Below are 27,559 nucleotides of genomic sequence, written 5' to 3' on the forward strand. Positions count from 1 at the left end.
CACTTGTACATAATCCACCTTTCTGCATGGAGTTTGCATATTCAGCCTGTGCATGCCTGGGTTCTCTCCTGGTACTCCGGCTTCCTCCAACTGTCCAAATCATTACTGTTACGATAATTGGCTTCTCTACATTGTTCTTAAGTAGGAGTGTGTGTGTGTGCATGGTCGTATGTCTGTGTTTCTGTGTGTTGCCGTGCGACAGACTGGCGACCTGTCCATGGTTGCGTAGACTACCAGAGATAAGCACCGTCTCCAACGTGACCCTGACAGGATAAGCTGGAGAACATGGACTGATGGATGTATGGAATCCTAGAAACTATTAGCAGTCTGATACGTTTATTTCTGTTAATACTTGTTGAAGTATCCTTCCTACCATATTAAGTCTGCAGCTGTGCTTTCAAAACATCCACATATTGTAAGTTTCCAGTGGGGCATCTGTCCTTCACCTCTCTGGAACATGGAGCTGGTTGTTATTTTTTCTCTCCACCTAGTTTATTTTCATCAGGATGCCATATTTCCTACAAACTTCTCCACATTATTAAAAGAAGAAAGATGTTTGCAGCAGCACAGCTGATGTGTGCAGTCATTGTTAGATGCTAAAAGAGTGATTGGAGAGCTCAGGAGATTAGCAAAAATGGGAGTTACTGTACAGCTCAACTTGAGTCAGACAGCTCCTCTTCCATTTGCTTTCTTGTTTGTTAGATTCCAATGAGAGTAGCAATTAAATGATCCCACACTAATGCTGATGGTGATCTGATAATAGGTCTAAGCAAACACAGCTGTGATATGGGACTTCTCTACTGAAAATAAGTGAAAATATAAACTTGGAAAAACATCTTGTAGGTTTTGGAAACAGTATTCCAAGTGGAGGAATTGCAAGAAATGGTGGGATAAAAAATGTCGGTCCTGTTTACATTAAGTAAGTGCTTTTGCTCTTTTGATCTAGACTGCTTCATGCAGTGGAGTTGAAAAAACTAATTTGAGTGTGGGACTGACTCCTAATAAAACAAAACTGAATTATATAGGGACTGGAGGAGGGGAAGTGGTGCCTTCATTGTATTGCAATGTGGCTGAAATATTCTTCCATCCCTAAATGACACAAAGCAAGTGTTCATAATTGTGTTTACACATCTTGCCAGCTATTTTACAACATGACAAGGGAGGAAATTGTCACGCTGAGGACTGTGTACAGGCAAAGCGTCCAATAATTGTTTGCTGCAGCATTGTTTTTTGCTCACAAACACAGAGAACAGATTGCATGAGTCGAGATGCAAATTGGATGGTGGGTTTGATCGTTCAAAGGCAAAGGAAACCATTAGGAACATCCAGTGGTAAATGGCTGCTTTCTTTTTTTTTGACTGCAGCCAGTGGATATTGGACAAACTTACAGCAACTATTTAGTTTTGTAGTGAATATATAGAACAAAAAAGGAAGAGATAAGGTTTTACGCATTACTTTCAGAGTCAGGAGAGAACTTTACACAAAACATTGGAAAAGTGATAATATTGATATCATTCCATTGAAGATAAAACCATCTTCTGAATATGTAGGTGCAACAACAGTTTAAGTGTATTGTGTTGCTATAACCCATAGCAAAAGATTATAGACATTTTTCAATACAATTTTATTCCTTATTTTTTTCAAATCAAATCTTATCGGAACTCTAGTAATTTAACGTAATATTATTTCTCTAATAAACTATTTAGATGTAGTTTTTTTTAACTGGAAATCTTAAATACTTACATATGTGATGTAATGAAATAATGTTACTGAGAACCATGTTTGCTTTTTGTAGTGCCAATAACAGATACCTCTGTTTTTAAATCCTGTGTTATTCAAGATAGCAGCAATTTCCTTTTTTATGTGATTTTAGGCTTTAATAAGGAGTAATAAAACTTTTGAAACTTTTAAAACATTAATTATTCAAATCCATCGTTCTATCCTCCATAACAATTCAAGAAATGCCCTAAATGTCTGGGGTTTTCTTGACTCTGTGAAGAAGACTAAAATTATACCTGAGTTTCTTGGTGTTCAATTGTTAGATGAAAATGTATGTTTATATAAAGAAGAAAATATACTTTCTAAACTGGAATTTTACTTCTAATACTGCTACTAAGAATTATTGTTATATAAATTGTAAGTATTACAGCTATACTAACTATATAATACTATTATATATATTTAAGTTTATAGATATATGCAATTTTATATATGTATGTAAATATATATTTACTTTCAAATGGTTTTCACTGGTGAAAGACACAACTGCATCAGTACAGCGCGTACATTTTTACTTAAAGGGTGGGAACACTACTGCAAGGCAAATACCCTAGTAGCCCTTAGTTCAAAAGTGGTCGGTTTTATTCATATAGTGCATACTCACAACATATGTCATCTTAACTACTTTACAGAGAGAGTTAAATCAGATTATACAGTCCAATTGGTTTAAGTTCTCTTTCAAACAAAGCCCAGCTAATGACATTAAGTCATTGACTTTGCAGGATGTGCTCTCCTGAATAAACTTGTGGTAACTTTGGTTTTGCCTTTCCTGAAGGCTGTACTTTCAATTTGACAAGCATCATCCATGTGAACATCTGTCGCATACTGACATCCATAAGGTTTAAGGCCATCTGGATTCAGCTCAGCCGACCAGACTTTCTTTCCTACCCTGGATAGTGTTCCTACTATTGACTCAGCAAAAGGTGAAGGGATGGTGCTAGGAGCAGGAGGTAGGATCTGCAATTTGATGTTCTGGAATCAGCCACTGACTCGACTCAGAATAGATTTACCTTACTGATATCACCTGTTCTAAAACCAAAGATCCTGAATTAAGCTCAGGCCTTCAGTAACACAAAGTCGACCGCAAATTCAACTACTGACACAAACAGAGCACGTAACAAAGCCCACAAAAGACATTTTGAAATTATTCACCAACTCTTCAAAGGTAATCACCTCCATGAAGCTTGTTAGTGTGAAAGATAACCAAGAAACTAAACACAAAAGCAGAGCAGATTTCTGAGCCAAAACATCTGTCCTTTTATTTTAAAACATCATTCATACAATAGAATCTGAGCCTAGCAGCAGGATCCTGCTACTCTGATACAGTAATATTGTACTATGAATACATATATACCGAAAAAGTAGTAGACAAATCGAGAAATAATTTCATGAATGCGACTCAAAAGTATATGAATAAAGTAATTTGCTGTATTCTTTCATGCTGCTGCTATTAGACTGATTTTGAAGCTGATTTGCACCAAATAGTTTGTAACTTTGCTTTATGATAGTTAATTGATGGAATTTACTGCTCCTACATAAGCTTTTCAGTGCAGATATTAACCTTACTCATCTTCAACATGGGTGGTCTAGGAAGACTTAAGCTCAGCACACAGACGTGATTTTTGGACACACTTTACAGGCTCTGGTAGAGAAATTGTTATTGCAGAGAAATGTCCTTGATTAACCCGATAGAGATGATCAAAGGAGTTAACATCTTCACAGCTTTTTTTGAAATGCTCAAAGTGACCATTTTAGACACTAATCAGCAGCATTGTGATTCTCTTCATTCATTATCCAAGCCAGCCCACTCCAAGTTTTAACTATGGTAATTTTAGAACTTTTTTTTATATATATTGATTAAAATGGGATTAAAAGAATGCTGCTGGGCTTCTAATTTATCTAAGAATGTAATAAAGAGCGAAAAGAAGTAATTATTTAAAGTGGGTTTTTCATGAATCAAGTGATCACCAACAAGTCTTTTGTCTGATTGTTTAATTAAAAACTCTTGATGGATTTTTTTCCTACACTTGGAATGCATAATAATATGCAAAACTACCAACACAAAACGCAATTTATTAGCATATCATTTTTAATGAAAGAAATCCTAGATGAGGGATAACAGCTGTATATAGAGGTTTATTATAAATAGATTTTGTAGTATTGGCTTTTATTCTGCTTCCTGTCATGTGCACTGGGATAACTTTTTTTTTTCTCAGTACAAACCCTAACACATCACAAGCAGGGTGATGGCAGGTTATAAAAGCTGATTAAGAATAGGCATTTGTCAACCAGTACATGCTCTAACCAGTTCAGGCATGCTGCCATCAGCACCATGGAGATCCCAAAACTGCATTTCCAACAAAACAACAGTCTGATGTTGGCATCAGACAGAAAACATTTTAATGCTCATCTGGTCTTTTAGCGTTACATTTCCTAAAGTTGTACAGGCTGACTGTTTTTTTGTTTTGTTTTTTATTTATTGTATTTGTCTCAGGTGTGGCAGTGTGGTGGTAGTGTGGAGGTCCTGCCCTGCGCTCGTATAGCCCACATAGAACGTGCACACAAACCGTATACTGATGATCTGACGTCTCATGTTCGGCGAAATGCTCTCAGAGTCGCAGAGGTTTGGATGGATGAGTTCAAAAGCCACGTCTATATGGCTTGGAATGTCCCCATTGAGGTGAGTGATTGTTTTTCATTTGCCATCATAGCAAACAAAGAGTTAATTTACTGTTGTGGTCCTTACTGATTTTAGCAGCATTAGGAACACTTTTCTTTTGCATCCCCTTTATCTGTGCCATATTTTAACTGTAAAACAAGAACTATGAACTTTATTATAAAATCATAATTATTTAAAGGATGCAAATTATTCATATTAGCTAAAATCTTTTCATCTCCATTTTTTGATGTTTGTGTTGATATGAGATGCTGAGAAAGAGCAGGTAGCGGACAGAGAGGCTGAAATGATTGTTCGACTAAAATATTGCCAATGTTGTTTTGATAATGAGTGAGCAAACACAGCTGTGTTGTGCGAAAGGTTGTCAAAGATTAAAAAAAAAAAACAAGATATTTTAAGAAAATAAATTTCCTTGTTTCGAAAAATGGGATTCAAATGGGAGTTCAGGGAATAAATGAATAGATAATATCTAAACTATGTCTTTAAAATCTAAATAAGATTATCTATTGATAAGCCTTTGGTCTCAGTCCTTTTTGTAAACTGTGAGAAATGACCTTGTAGGTTGCATTGTCAGGCATTCAGATAAACAGCTTGGGAGTGCAACCTTCCAAGGTTATATACTATGGATGTTTTGCGATCACAGTGAGGATAAAAATTTGCTGGACTTAATGTTCTATGAGGGCGTGGGAAGTGTCCTGCAAACAGAAAGCAATTCTGATCATGGTCTTTTCCCAAATTAACTAAATCATTTGGATAGCTAATGATATTCCATAGCATATGTTACACATGCATTTCTCTCTCTTATCTATTGAAGAAAACTTAACTCGGACATCAATATATGCAGAGTTACCTTTGCATTAAGGTCTTAAATAGGAAGCAATTTAGGAGAGTTTAATTGAGAAATTCTAAAAATGAGTCTATATTTTTTGGTTTTTTGATTCTGAAGGAAAAATGACACTTTCTTCCAGTAGTAATCTTTATTTTCTTAGACATAATCGTATCTATCTGAAGGGAATAATTTAAATATAATTGTCTATGTGCATGCTTAAGTTTACCTTAATTATATTCAGTCAAACTTTATGCTACGTGCCAAAATGTTTGCAGTAGAATTTGTCGCTGTCAGTCCTGCTGGTCTTTTTGTCTTATTTAGCATTATTCTGTGGTGTTCTTGGAGCAGAAAGAGAAAAGAAAATAATTTAATGCACACAAATATGAAACTTAAGATTCCAGATTGGCTTTAATATCATTCTAAATCATAAGCTGAACACCACAGAAGGAAATAGCATTTCTCAGACGTAATAAAGCCATAGCAGCACTAATGTGACAGTATTGCGGGAGAGAAAAAACATGGAATACATCAGTTTATTTTATTGAACAATCAAATTCTGCCGGAAATTTCATTTTCTGTGAAAACCAGAAGCAACAAACCTTAATGCGGGGGATTGCTCATTTCTCAGATGTCCTTTGTGAGCCGTCTGTTATGAAGTTTCAGTCTTTTTATGGGCAGCATTTCCTATTAAACGCAAACTACTGCATGCATGCATCTTTTATGCCAAATATAAACTGGCTAAATATTTAAAAAGCCAAATAAACAATACGCATACACTACAAGATATAATTTTAACAAACTATCACTAAAGACCTATGAAATGATTACAACCATTTTCCTTTGGTTAGTTATAGACTGATGTTTGGTGCCAAATACGCTATGCATTAGTCTTGGGTTAAAACATACATTTACAGTATTTAACGACATGTATGAACAGGTTAATAAATACTTTAATAAAAAATGGTTGAATTTATTTGCAGCAATAAAAGAGAAACTCTTCAGCCAAAAGGGTTTAGTTTATAAGTCATCAGCCTTTTTCCAGTTTCATTTATTTGTTTAAAAGCGGCTGACACCTCTTAAAGACCAATGTGAAATTATGTTTTTGTCACTTGCAGATTGTCCTGAAATAGCAATGTGCTAGAGAATAAATAGATTCCTAATGTGATTCAGGGAAATGGTCTAAATATAGGCATTACAGCTTAAAATAAGCTGTGCTGGAGGCTGACAATAGAATTATGAAAGATGAACTGAGGAGAGAAATTGGATTAAAGCTGTGACTTAGTTGAACAAAAATATCACAGCGTAAGACAAAGTTAATTTAAGAAAACTAAGATCTTCATAATTTTATTTAATCATAAATTAAAGGAAGAAATTGGATTAATTTAGTGAATATCTAAGATTGTATATAGAAACAGCAGTCCTTCGTATATTAAAAACAAATGCTGGTGTTATTCCATTAATGATTGTGCAGTACAATGGTTTCTATAAAAATAATGATTTTTTCTTTGCTCTTGAGTTGGATAGTTATCATAAAAGAAAATATCATGTTTTCAATTAAGCATACCATGAATTAAGTATACCCTGAAGGGGAAGTTAAGCGTTTGCTGCCTTAGTCTATTTCCCTTGTCCTAATTTGTTTGATTATGTAAATCTATTTTATAAATAGTGGAACTGAACATCTGCAGGCAGTTCACTGAGTCAATAATGGGGCATTTAGCAGAGGCTGTACTCAAGTAGCATGAAATTTCACCCCGGCTTCAGCCTCATGAATTAACTACACAGGAAAATTGTCAGTGTTAATTGAGATCACAAACATCTACCGTGTTCATTGTAGATTTGCACTCGTCTGAGTTCCAATTTAATCGGCTCAGCGTCCTGGAGCTTCGTCAGCAACATTTACACCCATTTAATTTGATATCACACAGAAAAAAACGGAATAAGCTTTGAGAAACTGAAAAAGATCCTTTAATAAAAAGCAGCACTTTGACAAGGACTACAGATAAACCCACTGTTGATTTAAAGTACATGACAATTAGTGGAAGCAATTCATTATTTAACTCTAAACCTGGTGAATTTTGAATTAATATGGGCTATTAAGAGACTGGAAGATGCAAAATGACAGAATTTCACAATTTGAAAAACTGAAATAGAATTTAGAATACATTTTTATTACAAACATAAATCGTTTAGCTGATAGACGCTGAAGTATTTTCTTTCAGCAGTTTCTCTTCTACAGTCAGAGTGTCTGGCTGAACTGCTTTATAAGCCAGTGGTTTGATACCAATCTACCTATCATCAGATTTTTCTTCAGATATATATACTCTATCAACATAAAGGCTTTTCACCAGAACAGTCCCAGAAGGTAACATACTTCCTCTTCACATGAGCACGTTAGCTGCTTGGACTGCTGGTAAATTTAGAGCAAAGTTGTCTTTTAGTTGCTGGTATTCATTTTGCTTCTGTAGTTCTGACTTGTACAAGAATGAATTGACTGATGGAGACTTTCTTATTTTCTTTAGGGTATATATTACGCGGCAATCAAAATTTTAAAAACTTAAAGTGCAACACAAAGTATTCTATTTTAACAACAAGACCTATCCTTTTAAATGTATCTGTAGGAGCTTTATACTTTATTTTTCTGTATTTATCTCCACCAGGGGGTGCATTTCCTTTTGTGCCTTGCTTATGTTGGAAGGGGGGATGGAGTCATTTAAGATCAGGTGTAATTCTGTTCAAGTGTTGCCAAACGAGAAGAGGCAAACGGTTTTCTACTGTGCTTAGTTAGAAGTTATGTTGGTTTTATTTTGTTGTAAATGGAAATGGAAAGAGAGTGGAAACAGTGAAATAAATGGCTTTAAGCATAACTCCAAAGAAGACCTGCATATTCTTAAAAGACTGCATGTAAGGCCAAAGCCTACCAGGAGAGAAAGCAACCAGTAGCCTAAAGTACACGATTTTCTCCTCAACAGTATATGCTGCACTAAAATCTGATTTGTACTCAGTCGGTAAACTTGACTAAACTACAAACTAAAAACTTAAACTTAAAAAAAAAAAGGTTAACCCAAATCCTGTTCATATTGATAGTATTTTACTCTTTTCCTTTATGCTCAAATGAAATTGCAAACTGCATGGCTGTTTTTGAAACTCCGGCTCTGCCATAATTTACATAACCATTTGCTGTTATGTTAAAACAAACAATTATCAGAAATAAAAAAAAAATATATATATTATTTTTCTAAATATTAATAGTTGTAAATTTGTTGGCTTTTTAGTACCTTTGACCAAACACCTACACGATAAAAAGCTTGAATACCTGTGCCCTAGGTCCATCCAGAGGATACCAGGAGAAAGGCATGTTAGCTCTTAGCCATGTTCAGCTAAAGGTTCTGCTGCCTGTCTTCCATCTCCAGTCGCCAAAATCATGATTAATAGACCTAACAAAACTTGCAAAAAAGAATGGCATCTTTCAGATGTGTTGTACTTTCAGAACCAATTTTCTCTTGGGTTTTTGTGATGAGAACAATGTCAATGCAGTAACTGTAAAAAAAAAAATACTGCAATAATGGAAAATTGTATCTAACTTTGTATCTAAAGTGTAATTAGAAAGGTCTATTTTCACCCAGTTTTTTGTTGTTTTGTTTTGTTTTTTTCAATTCTTGGGCCACAAGACAAGGCTACCGCTATGTTGTTTAATTAAGCAGGTGGATAATAAGTAATTTCCACATCAATGGGGATCATTTTATTTGGAAGGGCGTGGAAAATTCATATTAGTGACTTATTACATGATTCCCTTGTTGGCAAAGACTAAAAACTCCTGTTCTTTTTGTCCATGTGTTCACAACTATGTTTGCATGTATGATTATTTGAACAATCCCAGGACCCAGGGATTGATATTGGAAACATCTCAGAGAGGAAAGCACTGAGGAAGAGGCTGCAGTGTAAAACATTTCGCTGGTACCTGGTTAACATCTACCCTGAGATGAGGATGTACAGCGACACCATCGCATATGGAGTGGTAAGCTTCCGTTCTCTTCACAGCTTTCACACAGTGTCTAAAATAAACCAGAACATGCCTATAGCAATGCTGAAGTACATTATTTAAATCCAACATGATGCTTTGATGATGTGTACATTTAATACATGAAGCATAACCTTTTCAATTCCATTATAAGTAAAACATATTGTGCCTTTTTTTCATTACATTTTTTTCTTTGTATAAATCAAAGGATAAATTAACTGAATCATCCATGATATGTAAATTCTTTGAGGCTTGTCAGTATTCCTGCCAGAAATACTGACAGCCAACAGGACATCCTGGCAATGCTTCTATTTACCCGTTTCTAGTTGTTATCAAATAGCTTTCTTTCCTCAGTCCTCCCACCTTGCATCAATATGGAGCACTCAAACACAGACTGCCACATAGATCACACTCTAGAAATTATTTCTGGGGCCTCTGGATATTTTTGTATATTTTACAAGCTGAAACATAGTGGACCTAAACAGACAAGGAATATGTCTAAATCTTAAAGTTATGTGTCCTCTTACATTTACCTATTTTTTTGACATTGACATTATTATTATGTTCAGGATGGTGTGAGGATTTGTTACATACTGCTGAATGTTGCCCTCATTTAATGTAAATAGTATGTTGGGTTTTAAATCTTTTATGGATGTTTTTTCTGAATTTCTTTGTGCTACTTTAAATAAAGGAAATGGTTAAAGTAATCAATATCAAAATTATCACATGAGGAAATGTGGCCCTTTATTACTAGTTTGTTATGCCTTTAGCTTTTTATTCTGCTGCTTAACTTTACTTCCACATCACCATACAATTTTCTTGGATTCGCATTGTGAATAGGTTTATTTGTCCTTCTGTGATCTCATAGTTTAATAATGATGTAAACCACAGACAGGGGGCTGAGGTCTGCAGCAGAAGGCTGTGTTGCACAGCTGCTAAGTTCCAATGTGGTAAATTTTAGAAATAAAATGAGAACCCATGATTTCTTGACTGGCAAGAAATCTCCCCACAAATGTCTCCGACTAGAGCGTCTCATGAATGAAGAAAGATTAATGCGTGTAGACCGTGTAGAAAGCATATTGCTCATAAAGGAACAGCTGGTCGCACAGCTTCAAGATGCAGTCAGTGTAGAAGAGCTGGGCGCTGTCCTGTGACATTATGGGATGTATAAATTATTTAATTTTGTTTTGACTGAGCTGATCCTCAGGGGTGCACAGTGGAGCTGTTTGTAGCACTGATGCCTTGCAGCAAGAGGGTCCTGGGTTCAATTTCCTGGTCATGATCTTTCTCTCTTTGCATCGAGTTTGCATGCTCTCCCCATGCATGCGTGGGTTCTCTCCCGGTTCTCCGGCTTTCTCTCCCAGTCCATCACCGTGGTCTGCTGACCCAGAGGCAGTGTTCCTGGTCACTATGCAATGTTAAAGAGGTGTTTCAATATATATATATATATATATATATATATATATATATATATATATATATATATAATCAGGGCTGATCTAGTTCATTCCCGAAGACCTGCCAATGTGGAGTTTTTCTGCCCCTTGGTGACATCATCCTGGGTGAAGATCAAGTCTGATTCTGCTTCACCAGGCTATGCCAGGTTAATTAAGGAGATCTTCAGTCTTCTTTCCGTTGTCCAACAATGTCCTCAGTCAAGGTCAGCAGCTTCCTGCTACAACTAAAACTCTGTTTTGTTCAAACATTGTTGATGTCGGAGTAGTTAAGGTCATTCTGATGGGCTTCTTTAAAGCGCTCCCAGCCCATTTATTAAAATATACCACTCATTAAAGGAGCCTAAATGAGCTCTAAATGTAGCCATGTATTTACACTTGTGGGTCATTGCTGCTAGTTTGCTGTTTTTTTGTTTTTCCCTGCATTGGAAATATTTGGTCATGTGTTGTTGACAGAACACTGAAGCTACCGGTGGGTTTACTGATTGTCAGATAGAAGTAGTGCAAGCTGGGATTTGAAATTGTTCCCGATTGTATTTTCTCTTTTTTGTTTTATATTAATACCCATGTTTGCCTTTATTTTTTTCTCATCTAAAAGCACTATCACTGGAGCATCCCACTGTGCAAAACGTACCTTGTAATCAGAGAGACCTTTGTCATGACGAGCATGAATAATTTTCCTCTGGGCCCGAATGACTGAATAATGTTCAGGAAGGAAAGCTTATCTGATTTGCTGTGCAAAATTGACTTATGGCAGATTCAGAGTATGTTTTTCATTTTAGATGTTCTAACCCACTCAGTCATCTACAGTGCTTTTGAATTTTGATTTAATTTTCATAATATTTTCATATTATGTGAATCACAGTAAAGGTGGGTGGGCTTTTGTGTCACAAAAATGTTTCATTCTCTCTGTGGTTGTTGGTAAGAATCCTACTTTCTTTAAAGGATCTACATTATATAATAAATCTGAGAATTCAAATTAATATTCCTCCAAGTAAGAGCAGGGAATATTGCTCCATAGAAATGAGGAGAAATAATTTCTGAAGCTACCTCTGTCTGAACTGATGCACAATAAGCAAATTGGACCCCACACATGATCATCTTGTCCTATAGCTTTCCATGCATTATAGAAGTGAATTTAATCATCATCCCCTTTTTTTTACATTTTTTAATTCAGTAATTTGTCATTTTACTGATGGATTACAACAAAACACTAATTACATCATGACTTCTCAAATCTATTTGACAAAAAAAGATGAAATAAGGCCTGCTGTAGGGATTTAAAAGGAAAAAATGTAAGCTGTATGTAAAATAAAATATCTTGTGTTCTGAGATCAGATTTCTCTTTAAAAACCACCATCTATTATCTAAATTACTTTATAATAAAGCAACAAGGTGGACTTAGTATTTAGTTCTTAAATCTCATGAGTTGCTTGACTACTCTTTGCCGAATCTCTTCAATAAAGCTTTGTCCTGAAAGTTTGTCCTTTGTCCTGTGCATCCTGATTTTTGATGCTCCAAGTGCCGAGATTCAGTAGCAGATTTATTACTGGATTATGACATATATGCAGTCAAAAGGTGTCAATACTTTCTTTGCTTGTATATAGAAATGTTCTTTCTGTCTGTTTCTATTCTCAGTTAAAGAACTCCCTAAAGAATGATCTGTGTCTGGACCAGGGACCAGATAATGACAACGTCCCCATCCTGTATCTTTGTCATGGGATGACACCGCAGGTTAGATCTCTTTCCTGATACCTGAATATGTTTCTGTTCTACTACTGGAAGTCTATTTTAGTTTTAAATGCCTTCTTTTTTTTTTGGCTCCATCAGAAACTTTCCAGGAAAAAAAATAAACTATTGTTTTTTTTAATAGCTTTTAACCAGATAATACAATAGTCTTTTAAAAACTTTCTGAATGACAATCACTTTTACCGTAAAATTTTACATTGTTATTGTCTCTAGTCTTCTAAAAGAAGGTCAATCTTCATTAAAGGATTATAAGAGAGTTGAAGCATGCTCTAGTGGTTAGAGCAGTGCGCTCGTGCTCTGAGAAGGTTGAAAGTACCCGGTTCGATCCCCACAGCCTCCACTCTGGGTTCCTGAGCAAAACCCTTAACCCCACACTGCTCCCCGGTCGCCACACAATGGCAGCCCACTGCTCCCCAAGGGGATGGGTCAAATACAGAGAGTGAATTTCTCCATTATGGAAAAGTAAAGGGATTTACATATACATTTGAAGACTAAAATTTTGCCCTACTGTTGGGGAGATTGTAGCTGCTTGTTTATAAAAACTACTTTTCCTCAGTTCTCCTTTTTCAATGTTCTAAACTCTCTGGACTGTTTGTTCAGGATATATTTCATCTGAAAAAAAACAGTAGCTTGCTTTAGATTATAATTTATCATCTTCTGCCTCTTCCAACTCATATTGATTGTTCCATCCAATTATGTCTAAACAGATTGCCCTGAGATACTGTGAAACTGTCATATAGACAGAGGTCTCAACATTATCTCTGCTTGATCTGATGCATCTACAGGACATATCATTAGACTTATTAAACCCAATGTTGATGACATGACAGTTGTTCACAACATAAAGCCTGACTCGAATCTGCTACCTTGTTTGGTACAAATAAGTATTTGGCATCTTATGTATTAAAAAATAGCCAAAGAAAGAAAGGAGCAAAATGGTTTTAGTGTTACAACTTAACTGATTCTTTGAAAGAATACAATTAAACATTGTTTTACTGATGTTGGGGTCCCTGAGGTTTCGGTTTTTATCTGGTGTGAGTGTCCTGTCACAGAGAGGATCTTTGCTGGTGGCTAGGCCAACCCGTGTTGCTGCAACATTTTTTAATCAAGATGACAAGTCTGTAGGAGACAAAGGATCATCTCTCTTTGCCGTATGATTACCCCTAATTGTATTCCAGCCAAAGACCTAAACCAGGATTATCTTTCTTGTTGAAATTCTTCTGAATCTCTCTTAATGTGGATTCTGCTATTGTTCCAGACTGTTCACTAGTTTTCAGTCGTTAAAATCCTCAGATGTGGAATTTAAAACAGGGTATCCAGCCAGTATCAGACTTTGACACTAAGTTGTGTTCTAGCAGCCTCTTCAGCCTGGAACCCTGAAGCGATAAAGGGAGCTTTTCCTCAAGCCTTGGATGAGGAAAGGATGAACTAGCATGCAGAAACGAGTCTAAAACTCTAGAGCAGAGGTCACAGATTAGCGGACCGCAGTCCGGATCCGGACCCACCTGCTTTGAATTTAGTTTGTCTCTATTTTCCATCTTTCCTGAATTTTATCAATTAAAAGTAATTTAGTCTGAAAGCCAGAGAAGAAGTTTGAAAATAATCTATACAAGAATTTCTTGGGTTGTTAATGTCTTTGAGCACGTTAACATTTGGTTCTCAACAGTGATGGTCTTTTCCATGGTTCATATGGGCAGTAGCACAAAGCAAAATAGTGTCAGTGCCCAAAACAGGTTTTCCAAAGTTGTTAACGCTTTCCACTTCATGCTTTGTTCAGGCCTACGCTGCATTTGATTTTATCCATGAGGACTTCCTACAATTTAATTGGTTGGAGATATGTACAAGTAAAGCGATTACCGAGGGAAATATTCACTCAAGATCTGCCAATGGTGCTTATAAAGGGTCATTTTCTGAATCAATACTTATCCTAGTGTAGTGCTGGAGCTAGTTTTCTGGACAGTATTGCAGTAACCTACTTCCAAAATGTGTCACTATAATTAGCTTTTCTTTAGTAAATGAAGTGTTCAAGGAATGCTGACAAAAAAAAAGCTAAAGCAGCTGAATGTAAATTGCAAATTTCACACATTTCCAAAAAGGCAGAGTGGTTGGAAAAATAAACTTACTATCACATCCCTTCTGCATCATATGAATCCTAAGAGCACCTGCTAGTCAAGGTTGAATGTGGGTCTTATCTTACTGAAGACTCAGAAGCTGTATTTAGATGTTTTCGTAACATATACGAAAACACACTGTCTTAAACACAGCAGCAACAAAAAAAAGTTGTATGGCTCAGCACCCCAAGCTGCTCTAAAAGTGAGCAACTTAAAAAAAAAGTGCTACTAAAAGACAGCATGGTTGTTGGTGTCTCTTAAAGTCTGGTGTGAAGGAGGCTCATTTGGCAAAGAATGGCAAATAAGATTGGAGAGAAAAAAACTAGAATAAATACTATTATTGTAGGGGTGTTATGAATGCTCAATCTGAATTTTATATGAATATTTTCTTTAATCGTGTTTAATTTGGAAACCAGTCAGTATCCTGTTTTTGGATCTGTTTGTAAAAAAAAATACAAAAAAAATATTCAGATGTTTCCATTCTATCATATAGATTAAGTTAAGAAACATGCAGTTTGTTTAAAGATGTTCCATATGACATTAATATCAGTTTTCTCTGGTTGTTCTTGCTGGTTGCAGTGGAGGGCTGGAGCTAATTTTACCCGTTTTCTGCAGTGCACAGTTAGATATGGTCCAGTCATCGTAAGCATGTAACACAGAGCATCTACAAAATATGTGGAGTCGAGATATGTTTGGTGGGAGGAAGAAAAAGAAGATAAAGATTTACTAAATACTAAATAAATTACCAATAACTGCTGTAAGCTCTCCTGTGTTTTTCTTGTTCTGTATTGAAGACTGATTTATGGTTTTGTAAAACTAGGGTATTAAAGTGGACCTTAAAGATTTTCTGTAAGGAACAGGTCTTTTTTCTATGGGAAAGTTACCCTTCTGGAGCTCTAAATTGCTCAAATTCACAGATATATTGAGTCATTTGCAACACAGTATTAATCATCTATGTGTTGTTGCTCTGCTAAACCAAACTGTACAAAAACCAGTTTTGTGACAATAACAAAATACATTATTATGATTTAGTGTTTCAAATTATTTAAAGCTTTTTTGACTGCTTATTCTGAGAAGCTTTTCTTTTGTCTCCTATGCCGAATCAATGGTAAGGCGGTTAGCAAAGCTATTTCTATTTCTAAGGGGGGTGGGTATTTTTAACCTAAGTATGCTAAGATTCTAGCATATTTACTGCACACTAACAGGCATTTTATGCATTTCATTAGGGAAGAAATAAACATTAAATGTCTGACATTGTTAAGCATCTGCATAAGCAGGTCAAGCTTTTTGTGGGAGAGCACTTTCTGTAAATGTTCATTAAATACTTACAATTATTCAGTCTGGATGTGTTGTCTCTTCCAGAATGTCTACTACACCAGTAACCAACAATTCCTTGTTGGGCTGCTCAGTCCCACCATTGATGATGATGACAACAAGTGCCTGGTAGATGTCAATGGCAGGCCACGCCTCATTGAGTGTAGCTACGCCGCAGCCAAACGCATGAAGGTCCACTGGCTCTTTACTCAGGTGATGAATCCTGAACACTTTAACTATACCTGGCAAAGCATAGGATTCTTCTTTTTTTTTTTTTACCTTTAAATTCAGTCCCTTCTCTGTTGTTCATCTTTCATAAAGGCTGTTGCCATCCACATTTTAGAACATGTTTTGGATGGCACTTTTTGTGCTCCCTAACAGGTCTGTCCAGTCAATGCATGGCTGTAATGACTGTACAGGCTGTTTTGAAAGCCATGAATATATTTTCCTAGAATGCTTTGGATTTCTGAAGTGTTAAAAGATGATCACTCACTTTGCGTCTGCTGCAACTAAAATGATTCATTTTGTAAAATACAGCATTTTTTGCTAACTATAGATTTTGTCGAAGCAAGGTAAAGGGAAGTATATGCTACAAAATGAATACAAAATGATTGAAATACTTAAAAAAAAAGCTTTACAAAGAAATACTGTGCTTACTACAACAAAAGGAAAGCTGGTGGAAAGACAGCAAATGGTGCATTTATTAAACTTGAGGTGAGGTGACTGCAGTTTTGGTATCTGAATCACCCACTGATGATAATCAAAGCTCAGAACAGTTTCCCACTGCTAAGCAGAGACCCGTACCACAAAGCGAGCTCAACCTAGAAGGGTTACTTCCAACCAATCCAGTTTGACCAATCAAAAACAATGGCAATCAGGATCAGTGGTACGACCAACCTGGTTATCAACTCTCTAACTCAATCCAGCTTTAACTGATCAAGAATCTGTGAACGCACACGTATAAAGGGGCGGGTTCAAAGTAGCAGTGCAATCACAACAATGAGCACAGAAGAAGACAGAGTGCTGTATTTCTCTTGTGAGAAAAAAAAAAAGTCTCAAAGAAAAGTCAACACAGTTGACCAAGAGGGCTAATCAGTTGATAGGGAACAGATGTGGATAGACGTAACTAGAAGGGAACTAAGGGAAAGGAGACTTGCACAAGGGGTCAAAAAAGAGTAACTCAAAAAATACAAGAATGACACAAAATGGAAAAGAAACCAATGCATAATAAAACACAGAATGACATAAATCAAAGGGTAACTTAAAACTCAAAAAGAAATTTAAACAGGACCAAAAAGTCCAAAATGGAAGAATCATTACACAGTCTAATTGAAATCCTCCTGATTTCTGAGTGCTGTACATTGCTCGTCAAATTTGATGGCCATTTCTCTTTTATTCCTTGTAAGCTCTGAGCCTCCAGAAAAGATCATCTACCTCCATTATTGCATTAACATGGAAGTTCTGGAACAATTGTAGATTTAATTGTCCTCCTACCTGAAAACAGACTAAGGACCAATCCCGAACTGGTCTCTAACCACTAACACTTCACTATCAAGTGTCACTCCCAGTGAAATCACACTCGCAGCTCTGGAAGGTGCCTTGATTGAAGGCGGGGGGCAACCCCAGGGGCCTGCTTTTACTCCTCCTGTACCGAGGAGCACATCCCCTAACTCCTGAAAACAACCACAATGGCCTGCTACTCCCTCTCTGACCCAGTTTGCCACCATTCACCCTCTCTGCTGCTTTTTCCAGGAAGAAGCAATAAAACTATTATTCTTGCATACTCACCAGTGGACTTCTGGTGGCATTGTATGTGACGGCTTCTCATTTAGGGGGTTCAAGAAAAGGGAACTGGATGCAAATGCGAGCCTTGCTTGTCAGATTTTTTTTTATTATTATTATTTCTGTTGAAAAAAGTTTTTAAACTAAGCCATTTTCTTTCATGTGGGTCTAGCACATGAACTCCTTCCAGTGTATCTGCAGATGTTTGTGGTCATGACTTTAAAAATGTTAACAAGCTCACAGGGTAAGAATATTTTGTCAGGGATGTGTAACNCAGTGCAATCACAACAATGAGCACAGAAGAAAACAGAGTGCTGTATTTCTCTTGTGAGAAAAAAAAAAAGTCTCAAAGAAAAGTCAACACAGTTGACCAAGAGGGCTAATCAGTTGATAGGGAACAGATGTGGATAGACGTAACTAGAAGGGAACTAAGGGAAAGGAGACTTGCACAAGGGGTCAGAAGAGAGCAACTCAAAAAATACAACTAGAATGACACAAAATGGAAAAGAAACCAATGCATAATAAAACACAGAATGACATAAATCAAAGGGTAACTTAAAACTCAAAAAGAAATTTAAACAGGACCAAAAAGTCCAAAATGGAAGAATCATTACACAGTCTAATTGAAATCCTCCTGATTTCTGAGTGCTGTACATTGCTCGTCAAATTTGATGGCCATTTCTCTTTTATTCCTTGTAAGCTCTGAGCCTCCAGAAAAGATCATCTACCTCCATTATTGCATTAACATGGAAGTTCTGGAACAATTGTAGATTTAATTGTCCTCCTACCTGAAAACAGACTAAGGACCAATCCCGAACTGGTCTCTAACCACTAACACTTCACTATCAAGTGTCACTCCCAGTGAAATCACACTCGCAGCTCTGGAAGGTGCCTTGATTGAAGGCGGGGGGCAACCCCAGGGGCCTGCTTTTACTCCTCCTGTACCGAGGAGCACATCCCCTAACTCCTGAAAACAACCACAATGGCCTGCTACTCCCTCTCTGACCCAGTTTGCCACCATTCACCCTCTCTGCTGCTTTTTCCAGGAAGAAGCAATAAAACTATTATTCTTGCATACTCACCAGTGGACTTCTGGTGGCATTGTATGTGACGGCTTCTCATTTAGGGGGTTCAAGAAAAGGGAACTGGATGCAAATGCGAGCCTTGCTTGTCAGATTTTTTTTTTATTATTATTATTATTTCTGTTGAAAAAAGTTTTAAAACTAAGCCATTTTCTTTCATGTGGGTCTAGCACATAAACTCCTTCCAGTGTATCTGCAGATGTTTGTGGTCATGACTTTAAAAATGTTAACAAGCTCACAGGGTAAGAATATTTTGTCAGGGATGTGTAACATGTCTGCTCACATGCACAGACTCCTTAAAAGTGTTTACTCCAGAAACACCTAATGATGACAGGGCTTTTGTGTCAACTAAAAGTTGATCCACCCTTAGAGTGGTGGCAGTTGCTTTGAAATATTGGATTCTCATTTTATAGTGCGCCTTATTTTGTCACTGAAACTTTATAACATTGACATTTAAAGCCCTGGGATGTTTAAGCTGTATTTTTTCAGAGCCAGCAGACATCTCACCATATGCCTCATAATGGCAATAAAGCCGTATTTATTGCATATTTGGCCTCAGAGGACCTTCTGTTGCTGTCATAACAGCAGTAATCCTAGGCTTCTGTTTCACTATAAGTAAGATGTAACTTTTCAACCTATATGCTTTGAGATTAGGCCTATTTGAGGAAAAAAAAAAAACATCATCCCTTTGACCTTCTCCACAATGCACTGACAGAGCTCATTTGTCTGCATCTTTTTACACCATCATTGGCAAAAAAGGTTTTTCATGCTCGAGCTCAAATGTCACAGATCCTCACTGATCTTTACTGTAGTTAACGCTGCATAATGCAGTAAGCGCTGTGGGAGCGCGTCAGCGAAGCTGAAGCTTATCATGTCTCTGAAATGTGGAATCAATTATTGACACGGTGGTGTCTGCACATGTGCAAAGTGTCGAACTGAAACGGAAATAGATCACTTTGATGCAGCCGAAGAAACTGCAAAACAGAAACATCTGCAAATAAAAGAAAGGATTTATTTGATCTCACTAAAAATACCGCGCTAGTCTGTAGAAAACATTCATGACACAATATATTTTAATCCTATTTATTTTAAAGCTGTAAGATTGTTTCATTTCTTTTAGTCTCCATAAAATCCACTTATTGTAATTGATTGCCATGAGCCGTGCTTTGCAGAATGAGAGTAATGTGTATAGATGTGGAAACAGATTAGTCAGACTTCTATGGGTTGCAGGAATGTGAGGGTTATTTTATATTCATCACATAAAAATACCCATTGTTCTATCATGGAGACAGAAAATCCAGATTAAACCCCTCATAAAATAGCCTAAATTAGATCTTCTCTTCTATAAGTAGATAAGTAGAATTTGGGAGACTTATATTTTATGTAGATATGAAAGCTGCAAGTCAGCATCTTATCTTACTCATTCAGAATTACAGTTTACTAAGTTCAGTTTTTGCAGGTCAAATGTAAAATTTCAATTAAAGGCTGAATGGGTTCATTTGGGAATCTTCAGAAGACAATAATGCAAAACACCAAGAACGCTTACTGAATTATTTTATCTATATTTTTCTGTATATGATAATATTGCCTGCTTGCACTTCAAGGCTATTAACACAACTATCCTACTTCTTTTGCCCAATTTAAAAAAAATGCTTTTCAGCATGTTTGAACAAAATTAGAGTTTCTACTTCAGTTTTTTTGACTTTATAATATTGTATAATAATATTAATATTTTAGTATTTAGTGACACCATAGAAAAGTCTAACATCTAACTTAAAGCTTAGTCTTTATAAGCCACACATTCATGTCCATTCTTTTCACACCTTTTAGCTCTAAATTAGCGGAGAGCATAGCTCTCTCTATACTAATGTCTTCACATTGCAATGACTGCTGAAGTCCTCTTTGGTCGGCCCTGACACTGTAATAGGTAACTCCTGCCTCGTTTCATCAAGGCTCGGTTTAGTGCTTTTACTCGGCTCTTAGGCTCTTTCTGTTCAGGCTCTGGCAATTATAGAGCTAATAATCTGTTTTATACACTTCAATTCTGTACTGTTAAATACACTTATGGTATCTTTTGAGCCCAATGAGGAGGGCACTTCTGCAGCTTACATTGGTATTCTTTAACAGCATTGTGGGTTTAGAAATGGAAAATTGCATTTTGCAGAAATTGCTCTTGTCGAGTCCAGCAAAATTTTAACTAGCCTGCTTTTATCTTTTCAGGGAGGATCCATTCAGAACAGAAAATCAAAGAGATGCCTGGAGCTTGTGGTGAGCAGCGACAATGAGTTCGGCTACCAACTGGCTCTGCAGAAATGCACTGGACAGAAATGGTTCATCACAAATGTGTTGTTTAGCAACTTGCTATGATCGAGTGCCGGATGAAAACACTGGAGTCTTTTTTAGAACATGTCTGTGACCTGGCTGCATATCAGTGCTGTGTGAAGAATGGGAGGCAGGAAAGCACTACATGGTTGGATAAGTTCATTTTGAGCCTTGATGTCCTCTGATAAGTGGCCATCATTTCATCCTGAATGTTAAACATTTTATTTCACCAAACGGATCAGCCATAGGTTACAGATATTTTGCATATTTGACAAGATAGTCTATTTAGTATATTTATGGTAAATGTATCTCTAGTCAGATTTCTGTTGTTTAAACTTATTTTATTTTGTTTTGGTTAAATTTGCTACTGTGTAGCAAGCTTTATAATTGTTTTTTTCTTTTTTTAGTGCCTCAGGTTTGTAGATGTAATATTTCATGAAGCTGTACAGGTGTGAGAAAAGAAAAAGAAAAATGGTAACATGATATTTTATATATGTAAAAATGATTTCTTACAAGTAATGAGCAAAAAACTGATGGGAACTACTGAGTATAAGTGCCTTTTATAGTTGTTGCCCAAGGTACATTCTGTGTGTCGTACCATTGCTGAAATTAAAAAGATTTGCAACTAGTACTAATGTATAGTTTGTCATTTATTTCATTTAAAAAACGTGATTTATTTTAATGTATGGATGTTCCTTTATGTGCCACAGGGGTTTAAAAAAAGGCAAAATATTGCAAATGTTCCAAAAGCAGAGGCAATTTTTTTGACAAACTACCATGTTTTTCTAACAATTTTAAACCATTTGACTCCCAGAACTCACCAGACTGGACACGATTCCATATAGAACTAATACAGATTAGGGCTGAAAAAATTACTGGTAATCAGATTAATCCTGATTAATTGATTATTGAACAAATTGTCTACTAATTTAGCAATCAATTAACTATAAACTGAAATGTAGAGACTCTAAGGCATGCTTTTAGCTGACAGAGGAACCTACTCAGAGTAGTAATTCTACCAAAATTATATAAAAATATATAAACATTTTGCATTTAGGATAAAAAAACATATTTCGTCTATCAATATTCTCTATCCAGAACTCAAGTGGATAAGTTTTAGTTTTGGCTATCAGATGAAAAATTGATTAATCAAAAAAATAATCAACAGATTAATCAACTTGTAAAATAACAGTTAGTTCCAGCCCTAATACAGATTCATTCAAGGAAAACATTTTGAAGCCATTGACATGAAGGTTGATGGATGTTTCTTTTCTGGGTCGTTGATATAGCATAATGCAGATTGCTCTCAATTTATATCACTGGAAGCAGAAATCAGTAGAGGGGCATACTGTGATCCTATGAGGATGGAGGTTTTCAGTAAAAAACCCACAGGTTGTCTGCATAAATTAAACAATGCTCATTTGTACTCTTTTTGAATTTGATCTTACGGTTTTCCACTTCTAGACAACAAAGCATGTGAAGTTCCAGATATTATTTTTGTGAAATGTGAATTTTTGGTAAAGGAGCAAAGTACAAACAAGAAAAATGTCGACTCAGGTGTGTTGTGATAAAAAATGTGATGGAAATACTTGAAATTCTAATAATACATTTGAAAACTTACCGGGGTGCCTAAGGAGACATGGAGCTAGAGTAGAAAAACAGGCAGGAGATCCAACCAAGAGCAATGCCAGTAAGTTTAAAATACTACTCACACCTAAATCCCCTTTTTTACGCTAAAAAACTGCATACATACATACATACATGTTTTAAAGAGCTGTCTACACATCTCAGGCCTTGTTGTGACAATTTAATGCACAATTGTTGAAATTCTGCCTTTGAGTCTTTAGCCGACTGGTTGGAGACTACCTCAGATTAAAAGATCCGACATGTAACATCAGCAGGTGAGAACTGATGTTGGCTTTAAAATTGGACACAAACAAATCTGTCTTCTATCAATTCTAAGAAAATGATTTGACATTAGTTTTGAGCCTGGATTCTGGTGAATATGGTGGAGAGAAATCCTACGACTGCTCCAACACAAAAACTATCATCACTATGTTACTTTGTATCACTGTAAGTGCCAATGTGCAGCTGTCAACCACAGCAGAGACCGCACCCAGCACTCATTTATATTTAGGTGGAGAAAAGGCTCTGGACCAACATGAGATGAACTAACCCTGAAACTCCTAAAGTAAGATAAATAAATCCAAATGTATAAAGAGCATAACTTCAGAATGAAATGCGAAACTCAACGCATAAGGATAAACTTATATGTAAGCACCTTTCCAGTAATGGTAAGCAGGAAATAGTAGGCCTTCACAAAATAAACAAAGAAATTATCAAAGCACAGAAAAGATAATAATACCCACACACTTGTGTATCATACTAGATTTCTTTTAAGAAGCAGATAGGAGGTGTATCTGACAGCATGAACAGGGAAAATATGCAAATATAGAGATCACTTTTAAAGCTTTTTGTTGCACCTTCATCGTTAGTAGTTGGACAGGGAGAAAGGAGACAAACAGATAAAATATGCTGTTGATTGCATAGGGCAGGGAATCAAATTCCATACAGATTCACACGGCCCATATTATTATTATTCCTTATCAAATAAGCTATTCTACTGAGAAAAAAGTAAGGTTCAAATAAATTTTTTTTTTTTTCATTTAGGAGCAGGTTTTTGTAATGAAAATGTACCATGTGCTCATTCATTTATGAGTCGTTCATTATTGAGAGCCCTTGAAAACTTTCTAAGTGAAGCATATATAGGGAACACAGCTTGGCCTGTTGTTTAAGGCGGACTACTAACAGGTGAATAATTAAAACAAAGTTCTTTTACGTAGTCTCCTGAGTGGCTGCTGTGTATCGCATTGTTCTACCTGGTACATGCACTACTAAACACGTTACACAGAGCTCCTCTAACAGCAGAAGGCTGAGGTTGTGTCTCCTTTAAGAGCAACACTAAGGGCCAGTCTGCTGTGTGCACAAAGACACTGGTGGACTATTGACTATTGTGAGTTACAGAAACATTTATTCCTGTTTCCCTAAGCTGTATACATCAATGGAACCCTTACCCTGACGTGACCTCCCCACCCCCTATACACAAAGGCTAAATAACTTTTTTTGTGGTTGTTGTTGAAGAGTAAATGTCAGGACAATTCTGTTGGGAGCTGTTACTTCGCACCTTGATTGTTGGCCTGTCAAGAAAAAAATCCTTGGTTGTTTTTCATTCACAGCACGACCCGATCTCTATTTGCTTGCACAACCAGAAAAATCAAAGATTATTTTTCGTTGCAGATGCTGATCCTTTTCAGTGAGGACCGGATGGATGGATGGATGGATGGATGGATGGATGGATGGATGGATGGATGGATGGATGGATGGATGGATGGATGGATGGATGGATTCATTCATTCATTCATTCATTCTACCTCCAGGTTGCAAAAAAGTCAACACAGTCAGAGTCATAACATTAATCAGTTTCATGTTGCAGCCTTGGCAGCACAGCCTTCCTGCATTACTCATTAAGGGCATCACCTCATAGGAAGGAAGGTCTTTGTTTCAAAGCTCCCTTAACCTCAGCCTTTGCATGTAGTCTGCTTCTTTTTCCTGTCCACTCTTGTGTTTGTTAAGATGACCATCCTTCTCTCCCTCAGTTTGGAAAAATACATTTAAGGTTAACTATTGATCCTGAACACGGTATGTTTTGTCTAATACCTTTGTTTTAACACCACCTCTTCCACATTGATCGGAGAGAAATATTTTTACGCATCTAAGAAGTAACATAAAGCGCTGAAAAGCTGAAAAAGAGTAACTGAACTGTTTAAGATACTTTGAATTATTAGATTCAGATATTTTATCATTTATAGCATATTATGATGCCATCACTGCTTGTTTTCTCATTCTAAATATGCTAAACTTTAAATATTTACTTTTTATTGTGTGATTAAATTCGGCAAAGCAAGCACATATAGACTAATATCTTTACAAATACAGACAGAGGTGGCCATGAGTCATGGAGGTGAAGTCACTTTTTAATGACAGGTAGAAAGGGCAAAAGTCAAAAATTGGAGCAGCTTTGTGCAGCGTCTGCTGGCACAGAAGGGGAGGAGACGAGCAGAACAGAGCTTTTTCAACGTGCCAGTCCTTATTACCTTCCACACTCAAGCAGAGCTTGGCAAACTATGGTATTAAATATACATGGAAACCCACTTTCATCAAAAGGACCTCCCTGCTACCACATTCTAATATATGCAATAAGAGCAGCTCTGCATGTGCAAATTTCTGAGTGAAAGAAAAGCGTACGCCCATGCACATCACTTACATCTTCATGTAGCTGATCGCTTTCCTGCTGGTGTGCTCTCCAAATAGTGCTTTCAGCTTTGAACGATGCAGCAGAGGGAATATGTGCGGTTAATATTGTTATAATAAAATTCATATTTTTCACCCTGGCTTCCTCAGTGTAACATTTTCTTCAACAAAAAAAAAAGGTAAATGCTGGGTTTGGAACTAAAAATGTGATTTTATTTACTGACTTTCACCCACCAAGCAGAAAGAAATTCCTGAAAACAGGGAGACGGAGCTAAACCTAAATGTTTCCCACAGTTAAGGAGCTGTGGAAATGTTTCTGCATGCCCATGAGTCACATGCAATATCTCAGAACAGTGCTGGCCCAATTTTGATGAAGAGAGGGAGATGACATGCCTGTCTTCCCATAAGAGTTTGTATTTGCAAAATGACATTCATTCTCCTGACTGGTGAGAATCACTAACCTTTAAATATGTCTGTGGAAGCAGCCTTGTAAATAATGTTTTGTTTAAATTTTTGTATAGAATTGTTCTTACATGAACCAAATAAGAACTGAGTGCCCATAGAGTAATATATGCATTGTTTTTATAGATAAAACAGAAGCTTTTTCAACATGCCCCTGCTGGTTCTGTCAACACAACCAACCCAACATATTTGCTTATTAATTTTGGTGAAAGAAATAGACCATTTCTTTTTCTTTATTATGTTTTTTGTTACCATAAATTCCGTCTTCATCCTTAAAATATATGTGAGATTTCCTGTCTATCCAAATTTCTCTGAATGGAATCTGTTTGCCTGGTGTTGTGGTGTCTTTGTGCTTGTCCGGTGGGCATACACCAGATCTGTATCTACATTTTTTTAACATCATATCGTCATGGTTGGGGTCTCTTAGATTTGTCTCCTGAGACATGGCAATACAAAATCTTGCCTTGTGAACCAGGCCTGAAAAGGATATATCACCACTTTTTACCTAATCGCCTTACAGTAGCTCTTTATGGTAGGCAGTACAAAAATGGACATGATTCCTTCCTACCATTAAGGTCATAGGGGCTAAAATCTGCCTGTCACTTGTGGATAAAACCAACAGACTGTAGACATTAATGTCATGGTCAGTTCTTCCTGCTCTCCTCTGGCAGTAGTTATTGCAACATCAGATGCAGAAAAAGGCTGAGCAACAGCTTCTTACCTTATTCAGTAAGACTTCTTAACTGTAAAGGTTTGTAGCACTGTGGCCAGGATGATGAGAAATCTGGTGAAATTATTACAATAACTTTGCAATAGTTTAATGCAACAATCCAGTTGCCTTTTGCAATACATTTCAGGAAGGATGGTTTAGGTTTTCTTTATATTCCATTTTCTCCTGCTTGGTCTTTGTCAGGGTCGAGGTGGAGCCAGTGCCTATCTCTGGCAGTCTTTCGGTGACAGGTGGGGTACACCCTGGACAGGTCGCCAGTCTGTCACAGAGCAACACAGATACACACCACCATGCACACACACAGTATGAGGACAGAACCCATGCATGCACAGGGAGAACATGCGAAATCCTTGCAGAAAGACTGCAGGCCAGGTATCAAACCCAGAACCTTCTTACTGCAAGGCAAAAGTGCTACGCACTGCAACACCATGCAGCCTGGTTTTCTTTATATTTTTTTATTTTTTTACTTCTTTACTTGTTAATATTATGCATTAATGTTGCTATCAGAGCCATTTGCAACAACAACAAAATCATGTGTGCGTATGTAGTGAATATTTAGAATAATAATAAAGTAATTCATGTTAGTCACCAGAGTTGAGATTCAAAAAGTCCATCTAACAAATGAATTGTAGTTATTTTTGGACCAGAGGATGATTGAGGGCACTGGGGGGGTTTCCTGAGGGCGGTTGATAAATTAGATTAAAATGACAGCCCTTAGAGGTGGCCTATGAACTTCAAACATTCCACATGTGCTGAAATGTAAACTGGTTCATGCGAAGGATGGATTTGCAGAACATTAAAAGGTGCAGTACAGTTTGGGTGGGTATTTTGTTATTGATCTGTCTCTGTGTAATAATTTCAGTTCCTGAAATCTAGTAAACTCTGAAAAATAAAATCAGCAAGTAACAAAGGTCTCAAGAGGTTGTTACATACCGGTCA

The 27,559-nt window shown here is 36.6% G+C and overlaps 1 protein-coding gene across 1 annotated transcript in view; it reads left to right on the top strand.

Annotated features, from left to right (window-relative positions):
- The window catches only part of galnt18 (polypeptide N-acetylgalactosaminyltransferase 18), a 99,219-nt gene extending 77,488 nt beyond the window's left edge, over positions 1 to 21,731 (top strand). The window contains exons 7-11 of the mRNA XM_015383479.1: positions 4,274 to 4,459; positions 9,163 to 9,300; positions 12,396 to 12,491; positions 15,980 to 16,144; positions 21,016 to 21,731. Of these exons, the coding sequence (XP_015238965.1) occupies positions 4,274 to 4,459; positions 9,163 to 9,300; positions 12,396 to 12,491; positions 15,980 to 16,144; positions 21,016 to 21,162 (732 nt within the window). The 3' untranslated portion in view covers positions 21,163 to 21,731. The remainder of the gene's footprint in view (positions 1 to 4,273; positions 4,460 to 9,162; positions 9,301 to 12,395; positions 12,492 to 15,979; positions 16,145 to 21,015) is intronic.
- The last annotated feature ends 5,828 nt before the right edge of the window (positions 21,732 to 27,559 follow it).

Source organism: Cyprinodon variegatus, unplaced genomic scaffold, assembly GCF_000732505.1.
Source record: "Cyprinodon variegatus isolate N-32 unplaced genomic scaffold, C_variegatus-1.0 Scaffold285, whole genome shotgun sequence".
In the NCBI taxonomy this organism is placed as follows: Eukaryota; Metazoa; Chordata; class Actinopteri; order Cyprinodontiformes; family Cyprinodontidae; genus Cyprinodon; species Cyprinodon variegatus.